General features: G+C 41.3%; 1 protein-coding gene across 1 annotated transcript; it reads left to right on the forward strand.

The window, feature by feature from the left end:
* Nucleotides 1-1,427: 1,427 nt before the first annotated feature.
* rfc1 (replication factor C (activator 1) 1) lies at nucleotides 1,428-10,498 on the forward strand. The gene is made up of 23 exons (XM_024289686.2): nucleotides 1,428-1,586; nucleotides 1,930-2,049; nucleotides 2,139-2,214; nucleotides 3,355-3,462; nucleotides 3,550-3,824; nucleotides 3,926-4,000; nucleotides 4,546-4,623; nucleotides 4,701-5,039; nucleotides 5,112-5,225; nucleotides 5,349-5,528; nucleotides 5,667-5,771; nucleotides 6,580-6,982; nucleotides 7,069-7,178; nucleotides 7,267-7,381; nucleotides 7,572-7,660; nucleotides 8,342-8,479; nucleotides 8,550-8,645; nucleotides 8,731-8,984; nucleotides 9,075-9,192; nucleotides 9,295-9,440; nucleotides 9,514-9,727; nucleotides 9,803-9,988; nucleotides 10,064-10,498. The coding sequence occupies exons 1-23, from the start codon at nucleotides 1,584-1,586 to the stop codon at nucleotides 10,160-10,162; spliced, it is 3,441 nt and encodes a 1,146-aa protein (XP_024145454.1). The 5' UTR covers nucleotides 1,428-1,583; the 3' UTR covers nucleotides 10,163-10,498.
* The last annotated feature ends 4 nt before the right edge of the window (nucleotides 10,499-10,502 follow it).

A 10,502-nucleotide genomic window follows, 5' to 3' on the forward strand; every position in this document is an offset into this window, starting at 1 on the left:
TGGTAAACAAATTGACCTTTATTAAGATGCATGAAGTTATTCTGCATTCATGTGGTGGTGAAAGATTTGTTTTTCCAGCGTTTGTGCGCGTTCAATCATCATTCAAACGCCACATGAACACGGCTCTTCTGTAAGTTTGCGTTTGTCACAGAGGGACATCAACCCATCAGTGCAATTGGCTCTAAAATAAGAGCAAAAGACACATTTTGAAATAAAAAATCCATAATGTTCTGTTTTAAAGCAATTTTCAATTAAGTTAAGCCAGATTTTCATCCAGATTCCATGTTTCTTTCTCTCCTAAAGTGGATTACACAAACACTCCATGCATCTACTCCTGGTCCGACTCTTCTGTCACATTTAAGAACCCTTTGTGGCCCCCAAGTCCAAAATATTACCCACACATGGTTTAGAATGTAAGAGGATTTTGGTTAAAAGATTTTCTTGATTAATGTTGGACATGCACAAAAATGCATATAATATATTACATCAAACTGCTTTTTACTAATTCTCTGAACTCAACCGTCACCTGCTTTAACAAAGTGAAGAAGTTCTATCCACTCCTCATTTTAGTACTAATGTGAGACTGCTTATTGGGAAGTATCTGTTTGAGATCTGATTATTAGTGACGACTAATGTTGATTTTATGAAAGATTATGATCCAAAATCAAATATGGTAAAGTTTGGGTCGTGGGTTTAGTCAACATATTGAAAGACTTGAATACTGTTGTAAAAGTGTAAAAATTGGCCTTTTTAAGTCGCTTAATATATCTAAATGTACTGATTGAATTATTAACATCCTAGAGCTCTATACTTTTGAAGTTTGGATTTTAAATGCTTTTAAATGTAACAAAAAAAGCTTTGTCTAAAAAGATTTCTCATCATTTTTTTACCGACATATTGCAAAATACAATACAATAAAACAATTCTAGTATACATATATCTTAAAATAATCACACTATAAAACAGTTTAACAACATCTTGTTACAAAGTAACATAAAATAATTAAAATAAATATAAAAATAAAATTAAAATGATAGATTTTAAGACGGGAGTCTACTAATTTGAAGTACATGTAAAAGCTTTTAAGTTTGGATATTTTTAATTTTTCTATGGAGGTCAAATTCATTTTTAAAATTGGTTCTTTAAAATTTTAATAACGGGATTTTAATCAAACACTTCTCCTTTGTGTATGTAACATTTTGGTAAAATTATAATTAGATTTACACTTCTTTATCTTTTATGAAAGTCTCTCTTTTTAAACTTTTATTTACAACAAATACAACAACAGGTACAACAACAAAAGTGTGAATGTCAAGGGGAAATTAAAAAAAAAGTCTTCGTGTATAGTATTAAAACATCACATAAAAAAGTAATGAGCTGCAGAGTTTATTAAAAATAATAATAATAATAATAACCTTTACAAAAGTCTGAAAGTCTGAGGACGCAGGTTGGATGACGCAGTGACGCAGCCAGCATCCGGTGCGTCATCTCCTAGCGACTACAGACTTGGCGCCAAGCAATTGAGAGTTTTATTATTTTGCTGATAACAAACGGTGAGATTTCGGCGTGGAAACATCTCCAACATGGTATGTTACTCATCTCCACGCTTTCCGCCTCACAGAGAAACCGAACGCACGAGGACAAAGTCTGACATTAAGGAGAAAGTGGATGCTAAAGCAGATGTTGTCGCGCGCGCTCCTCAGAGTTAGCTAGAGTTAAGACGATTGACTTGTTGACCTACTTTTTTATTTTATTCTAAAGAAGGAATAAGTTATAGCACATGAGCTAACATTTACCGTATTTTTTAAATAATTAAAAATAAATATTTGTAGATTAATTTTAAAGATGCACGTTTTTTGCACATTGGAGTGCAGAATATGAATCTGTTTTCATAAATTAACCTTAGAGTTGATCTGCTTCTGCATTCAGGATATAAGACTGTTCTTTGGACCGACATCTGCAAAACCTGCAGTGCAGAAACCAGCACCAAGCACCAAACCAGAGGAGAAGAAAAAGAAGAACAACTCCTCTGATGTGAAAAGCCCCAAGGTTGAAACTTTCCTTATTTCTTTTCTCACAAAGTTATATCTCTGCATGTGTTTGGGGATGCTGAGCTTCTCTTGTTTTGTCTCATTTAGGTGAAAACCTCCAAAACAGAAGAGAAACGCAAGATCAGTGAGAAAAAGCGCAAAAAGCATTCAGTCATAGCATCAGGTAGGAAGGGTGACTGAATGGGCGAAGCTTAACGTCACAAGATGACCTCTGTGATTTGACAGCACTGCAATGTAACATGTCTTTGAATAGAGCATCTATGTATAAATACTTTTTAAAGGTAAAAGCTTTATTTTGATTACATTTAGTGAAAAGTTTGGAACTTGATTCACTGAAGAGCTCAAGCTGAGAGGTTAAAATGTGATGCAAGTAGTATCTAGAAGTAAATTAGAGACAGGAAGCAACACAATCATTCAAAAACTGATTTATCACAATCTGAAAATTGGTTTATTTCAAGCAATAAAAATAAATTCAAAACGAGAAATTGATGACAGATAATTCCAACCTTAAAGTCCCACTCCAAACATCATGTGATCCATAGTAAAAGTGTTCCCAGTGGTCTTTAAATTATTATTACTATTGTGTTTTTAGCCCAAATCAGTGGGACTGTAGGCGCAGAGTAAGCCCACACCTACTTCCCGTCATCCAACTGTTTGCATGTTCTCCTGCCAGCTTACAGTCATTCATAACACAAAACTAACATTAACGGTTCCACAAAAATGGCGAGCAATTTCAGAGCTACCCAGTCGTACAGGTTTGAGACAGGTGCCTGCTCAGACGAGGAAAACAACGACATACCTGAATGTATCAATTTTAGCTAAAAACTGCATAATCATAATAAAAAAACCCCACTTGGAATGATTTTACAATAGAAAAAAAATATAGTCTGAGTGGGACTTTAACATTGTCCTTCTTTCTGACTTGAGAATTTTCTGAACAGCTTTTCAGTCTACATAGTTTTGTGGATGCAGCTCCTCAGATTGTGCATTATTGTGGACATTTTCTGTCAGGTTGTCTTTTTTTTTGTAAAATAATTAAGATCTGCAAAGTACATTCATAACTTTACATTATTTTCATTACAAAACTAAAAATGTGTGTCCCTTTTTAAATGGGAAGTGCTTTTAAAAATGAAAATATATATATATATTTTTTTAATAATGAAATTATATTTGTCACCTATTATTTCATAAAACTAAAATGTTATTTCAGTGTCAAAAGAAACAGTAAAACTTTGACTTAAAACAGCTTAAAGTTAAAACTTTTAGAAAGCTTGAAAAATAAAATTCCTTTTCCTTTTTTTAGATTCGGAGGAAGAAGAAAAACCCACAACAAAGTCTAAGAAGTCTTCCAAAAGCAGCAAAGTGGAGCCTCTTCCCAAAAAAGATCCGGTGCAGTACGTCTCTGAAACAGGTGATGCTCGTCTTCATCCCACGTCCTCCTTATCCTGAACATTAATTTGAAAAGCAGATTTTCTGGTGTCTGTTTGTGTGGTTTCAGACTCAGACAGCGACAACTTTCAGTCACTGAAGAAAGGACCCAAACCCAAACACAACGGTTCTTCTAAAGGTATTAAAGCGGACGCAGAAAGTTCTCGCTTGGGACCCAAAGCGTCTCCTGTCACAGAAAAACCTGGACTTAAGAGTCCCACGACCCCTAAGTCTTCTGCACCACCTCCACCCAAAAAAACTCCTACCTCAGTGGCGGATTTTTTTGGCAGTGCGGCGATTCATCGCTCGGACAAGAAGCTGGTAGCCAGCGCAAAAAGAAAAGCTGTGAGTGCTGAGAAATGTTTCTTCTTCTCTAGCTGTCAAGATTTCTGTAGAAAGTTTTGCTTCACTACAATCCAGCTTCATTAAAAACTCTTGTATTCCAGCCAACACAAGACCACGACGATCTGATAAGCGATGAGGAAATCGCCCGACAGCTGCAGATGGAGGAAGACATGGAGGTGAGCAGATCGTCAAACACTAAAAACAGAAGCAGAAGGTCGGAATTTATGAGTCTGTACTTTATTCGTAATAAAGAAAATGCTCTGATCAAAACAAAGCATTTCCTTAAATCTCTACCTTTTGGATTTGAGGCATTTCCAACTCTTCAAATCAATCTTTATTTATGAAGTCTTTCATGCAAAAACAGCTGAGAGGACTTCACAGGATAAATAACAAATATGAAACTCCACAGGCCTTCACAGAGCAGGTGCAGTCCTTAATATAAATCATCACAATGAGGAAAGCACTGGCAAATAAACAGTGGAAGCAAAAAAAAAAAAACCTTAAACCCCAGTTTAACATAAAGATGAAATACAAATATAGAAATTATTAAAAATATGAGCAAAAAAGGATGTTAAATACTTAAACACAGAATCATTCGTGTGTTATTGTAGCTTAGAATGATCTATTTTTGTGCCACATCTGAATTCTGAACTGGATTGTTACACTTCCTCTTGAAGTAAATGAATTATTCAGTATTATTCTTTATTTTTTACTCATTTAGCTGGAAAAACAAGTCCATGAGGATGAGGAGTTTGCAAAGACGCTCGCCTTGCTGGACTCAGAGCCGCAGGCTAAGAAGGTGAGAACAATCCCAGAGGAACATCTCCACTCTAGTGGAATCATTTCACTGATGGTTTGCTACATTTTGTCGTTCAGGCTCGTAAAAACGCAGATGAAAAGAAAAAGACAACTCCCAAAAAGAGTGCTGGTGATGCTGCTGGAGAGGCCAGCGGCGTGACGAAGGTCAGGCGAAGCACGTCGGAGGACGTGATCAGTCCGTCGCCCAGGAAGGTACAAGCTCCGGTCAAAACCAGTTCTAAACTCGCCACGATGAAGAGGAAGGATGAGGCAAAGGAGGAAGGACCAAGGAGCAAAACAGTCAGTTCTCCATCGAAAATGAAAATCTCGCCTAAGAAGGAGCCGCTTGGTTCTTCAACTACACCCAAAGCTGGAACCACGCCCACAGCACTCAAGACGTCTCCAAAGAAACCAGAGGTGAGCCGACGATGATCTGAGGGGACCCAAACTAGAGGATAAGTATTCAACTGTTAATATGTCCTCCTCCAGAGCACGAGTACGAGTCCTGACGACTCTGAGAAGAAGAAGGCCCACACTCTGGCTTTCAGGAATTTCCTCAACAGAGACGGACCTCGAGCTCTGGGGTCAAAGGAAATCCCAAAGGTAATGTGGAACTTCTTGAAGCCACACCCCTGATCAATCGAACAACCTGTGGTCACTGGTATCAGGAAATCTGATTATATACGGATTTATATCATATCTGTTTTGATGCTGCTCCTTTTCAAGGGAGCAGAAAACTGTCTGGAGGGCTGCGTGTTCGTCCTGACGGGAGTCCTAGAATCCATGGAAAGAGACGACGCCAAATCTCTCATTGAGCGCTATGGAGGCAAGGTGACGGGCAACATCAGCAAGAAAACCACGTACCTGGTGCAGGGCAGGGACAGCGGCGTGTCCAAGCTGGAGAAGGTAAAAGTCAGTCAGTGATGTGGACTGAATCAACCGGAGGAGCTTTGTGGAATGATTTTATTTACGATTTGTGTTGACTTTTTCAGTTTTCTGCTTTTTTTCTGCTGAAATGATCCAGAATTCTTCTGGTCTCTTTAGGCGGAGAGTCTAGGGACCCAGATTCTGGATGAGGATGGTCTGTTGGAGCTGATCCGAACCAAACCAGGAAAGAAGTCTGTGTATGAGATCGCAGCAGAGGCAGAGGTCAGAACCAAAGTACTTAAAGATGCATTTTTTTGGGTTTATAAATCCAGGTAGATCAGCTAGTATCTGTCTGCAGATGGAAAAAAACACAACCTGCATAGTATCCGTTTTATTTATGATCAAATTCTTTAGTTTTATTTTGAAAATCTATCTGTTACTTTTGATCACTGAATTTAGCAAAGTTAAAAAACTGATTTGAAAAGTCACTTCATGCAGAAAAGAGCCAGTGAGGAAAAAGAGGAAGAACCTTTGACTTCAAAATAAAAGAAATCTCCACTGTTAATAATAAAATCATATTGCAAAAATTGCTTGACTGCAAAGCATTGTGGTCTGTATTTGAGCATCGATGCATGCTAGTTTTTCACAAAGATTTCACAAAGGGAAATTTCTAATGCACTCAATTTTGAAATTGTTCATTTGGACAGCACTAGAAAATGGCAAACGCACTTTATAGTGAGTAGGGAAGGAAACTGGACATAGCCCAGGACGTATTTTTTCTTCCCAAGATGCATCTTGGTTACCGTACACACAAGGTCATTGTTGCATAAGCTTTTTCTAAATGTTGCAGCAGCAAGTTAGTTTTTAAAAAGAATCGGAGGTTTTCAAAGAAGGGAGTTCCTCTCTACCTGCTGTTGTGATCCTCAACATTTAAACATGTTATTTACAATCAGGTGCATCTTTTCCAACTTTATTGTTTTCCTCTTATGGAAAAAATGTTATCCTTTATTCAGCTTTCAGCTCTGAAGAACAAATGACAAATAATTTATTTTTGATAGAAATTTTTAATTTTTTTTTCTTCTTTGTTTAGTGCAAAGCCACAAAGACCAAGACCCCCCCTGGCAAGGCCTTAAAGAACACCCCCAAAACTCAGAAGATCTCCCCCTCTAAAGGTAACTCCAGGTCTCCTCACACCCCGAGCCCATCAAAGACGGGTCAGGCTCAGAGGATCAGTGAAGGCAGCACCCCACCGGGCAGAGGCTCTGCTCACACGGCCCGCAGAGAGCTCGGTCTGTCCTCCTCCTCGTCTCCAAAAGAATCGTCACCTTCAGTGACAGGGGATGCTCCCAGCCTTCTGTGGGTGGACAAATACCGGCCACGCTCTTTGAAGGCTGTGATTGGCCAGCAGGGGGAGCAGAGCTGTGCCAACAAGCTGCTGCGCTGGCTACAGAACTGGTACAAAAACCACAGCGGTGGAGCTGCAAAACCTGCAGGTACTGTAGCAGCCTTATATTCACTCCATCGTCAAACGTTTGTTCTCTAAAGTAAATTAGTGTTTGCCATTCTGTTTTCTGTACAGCTGCAAAGTTCAGCAAATTTGGCAAAGACGATGGCTCAACTTACAAAGCCGCGCTGCTCTCCGGTCCTCCGGGGGTGGGGAAGACCACCACAGCTGCCTTGGTCTGTGAGGTCAGTGTGAAGAAGAAGACAGGAACTTTATGGAGGCTCTGCAGCTGCGAGCAGCTCTTCCTCATCTCTGTGAATGCCATCCCTGCAGGAGTTGGGCTTCAGCTACGTGGAGATGAACGCCAGCTCCACCCGCAGCAAAAACAGCCTGAAGGAGGTGGTGTCCGAGTCACTCAACAACACCAGCATTGAGAACTTTTACAAAGGTCGGTTCTCCTGCTACACATCTGTCCATTCACACCCATAAATGTGGAGTAAAAACAAGAAGTTTCACAAAACCTTCAGGTTTGATTACGGCTAAAATAAAGAACAGAAAAATGAAGTTCTACTTTAAAGTGAACCTTAAAACCATAAAAAGTAGCTATGGTTAAAAAGTTTGATTCCCGTGTGCTGCAGGAACCTCTCAGACGGTGAGCAGCAAACACGTCCTCATCATGGATGAGGTCGACGGCATGGCCGGTAACGAGGACCGTGGAGGAATGCAGGTACGTTCACATTTTTACGAGCTGTTTACACAGAATGCCATTTATGCGTAAACTTCACCCCACTTTCAAATTTGCAAAATTGATGCTCCTAACGTGTGTGGGAGGAGTCAGTCTAAAGTTTTATTTGTCTGTATACCTCATTTACAATCTGGATTAATTAAATACAGACATTTTAGAGTGTTTCTTTAAAGGGGCCATACCATAAAAATTCTACTTTTTCAGGTTTTAAGTGTATTTTACTGTTTATTCCTCAGGATAAAGAACCCCAAAGCGATATTTTGATCCGTTCATGCATTTAAAAGTAATCCTCTTAAAACCTGTGCTGTCTGCAGCAGCCCCTCCCATACCCATGAAAACGAGCGGTTGGAAATGTGCTGATGTAAGCACGATGCCAACCGCTCCCTCCAGGAGGAGATTTCTCTGACAGCTCCGCCCCCAGACTAACACAACACTCAATTTATCCACAGAACTAATGATGATCATAGATTGTATATCTTCCAGTTGTGTCCTATTTTCAGTAAATTGCAGCTTGAACAGGTGTTCGTTACTTTAGACGCGGCGCTCCTTTAAGACCCGAAATACAGTGCCGCCAGACCGCCACGCCCAATCCTCAAAATGCCCTGCAGGGCCTCTGATTGTGACTGAAAACAAAAAACTGTTTTGTCTTTCTCCTTCTGATAGGAGTTAATCGGTCTGATAAAGACTTCAAAGATTCCCATCATCTGCATGTGCAACGACCGGAACCACCAAAAGATCAGATCTCTGTCCAACTACTGCTTTGACCTGCGCTTCCAGAGGCCGCGAGTGGAGCAGATCAAGGTACGCGTCACTTTCTCACCTGACGACAAACCCAGGATCCATCCAGCTAACCTTTGCTCTCCTTTTTCAGGGCGCCATGATGTCGATCGCTTACAAGGAGGGGGTTAAGATCCCACCCCCAGCTCTGAATGAAATTATTTTAGCCTCCAATCAGGATGTCCGACAGGTAAAAATGCTAAATCATTGTACATTTTCTTATGTTTTTATGACTTCCTAACTGTGGTTGTCTTTTCTGATCTTGCACCTTCAAGGTGATTCATAACCTGAGCATGTGGTCAGCCAAAGACAAAGTCATGACGTATGACCAGTGCAAGTCTGACGCGGCCAAAGCCCGCAAGGACATGAAGATGGGGCCCTTCGACGTCTGCAGGAAGGTTTTCACCTGCGGCGAGGAAACGGCACACATGAGCCTCATCGACAAGTCTGATCTCTTTTTCCACGATTACTCGCTGGCGCCGCTTTTTGTTCAGGAGAACTACGTGAACGTCCGTCCCGCTGCAGCTGGGTAAGGATGGCTAATCTGACGACATCATGTTGTGTCGACTCATGTCTTTATGAAACTGACATGTTTTTTTTATTGTTATTTTTTTTGCAGCGGCGACATGAAGTCTCACCTGGTGCTGCTCAGCAAGACGGCAGACTCCATCTCTGATGGGGATCTGGTGGACCGAAGGATCCGCTCGGGGCAAAACTGGTCACTGCTGCCCACACAGGTGACACACACAGACCAGCTGTAAACACTGGTTCACTTTGGCGCATATTCCTCATAAAAGAGCAAATCAGCAAACTGATTTTATTCGTGTTTGTGTCTTTAGGCCGTCTACGCCAGTGTGTTACCAGGCGAGCTAATGCGGGGCTACATGACTCACTTCCCGGTCTTTCCTAGCTGGCTCGGCAAAAACTCCTCCACCAGCAAACATTCTCGCATCATACAGGAGCTCAGCTCTCACATGAGTTTAAAGTGAGTGTCATTTATTATGTTCATGGTGTAAAGCAGAGGTCCAGACTTTGCTCTGCACTCTCCGCCCCTGCAGAACCATGGGCAGCAGGCAGGCGGTGAACCTGGATTATCTGCCCTTCCTGCGCCTGGCGCTGCTGGCTCCACTTCAGAGACTCGGAGCCGAGGGCGCCGGTCAAGCCGTAAAGCTGCTGGATGACTACCAGCTGGTCAAGGACGACGTGGACAGCATCATGGAGGTCAGCGTCTGGGGAGGGAGACCCGATCCCTTCGCCAAGCTGGACTCCAAGGTGAGTATAATGTTGGAGATGGGTCGTTTTTTTTCCCTCTCTTGATGTTCAGTCATTTCCGTGTATCTCCACCAGGTGAAGGCAGCGTTCACGCGGGCGTACAACAAGGAGGTTCACCTGACGCCGTACTCTCTGCAAACTGTGAAGAAGAGCCGGCGTGGCGGCGGCGGGGAAACAGAATTGGGAGGAGAAGAAATTGATCAAGACGGTCAAGAGTCTGAAGACGAAGGCGAGGGTCTCAAGACAGATGCCATGATCAAAGTAAGTAAAACTGGGGATCAAAGTGAAACGTTTGCTTCATTTCTGCGTGATGACCCTGTGTGTCCCATCATGCAGCAAAAGAAGAGAAAAACCACTAAGGAGCCCAAAAATGAGAAGGAAGATTCTGGAAAAGGCAAAGGCAAGGGCAAAGGCAAAGGAAAGGCTAAGAAATGATCTGATCTTCCTTCATGGACAGTTGGTTCTCTGGACCTGTAACAAACTGACCCTAAACTCGGCAGGTATTCCACTTATATGCATCTTTCACCGTTTTTTTTTTTTTAACTGAGATGTCTCTATAATGACCAAGCATCCACTCGTCATCATGTCTGCACAGCTGCAGCTATCTGTCCTACGTTGTTCCGTTTGCATTCCTGCTGTCTCTACATGTAAATAATGACGCTGTAATGGAGAAAGACTGTTAGCTTTCACTCCAGAACATGTCTATCCTTTGTAGATGCATCATTACGTGTAAATTAAAATGTTTTGTAGCACAAAACTTTCTGCACATAATGAA

This window comes from Oryzias melastigma, linkage group LG1, assembly GCF_002922805.2.
Source record: "Oryzias melastigma strain HK-1 linkage group LG1, ASM292280v2, whole genome shotgun sequence".
Lineage (NCBI taxonomy): Eukaryota > Metazoa > Chordata > Actinopteri > Beloniformes > Adrianichthyidae > Oryzias > Oryzias melastigma.

What these genes read in the sequence shown, in the direction of transcription:
- rfc1 (XM_024289686.2), top strand. An exon ending in CCAGCGCAAAAAGAAAAGCT is followed by an intron (nt 3,825 to 3,925) that starts GTGAGTGCTGAG and finishes CTTGTATTCCAG; the next exon opens with CCAACACAAGACCACGACGA. An exon ending in AGGACCGTGGAGGAATGCAG is followed by an intron (nt 7,661 to 8,341) that starts GTACGTTCACAT and finishes TCCTTCTGATAG; the next exon opens with GAGTTAATCGGTCTGATAAA.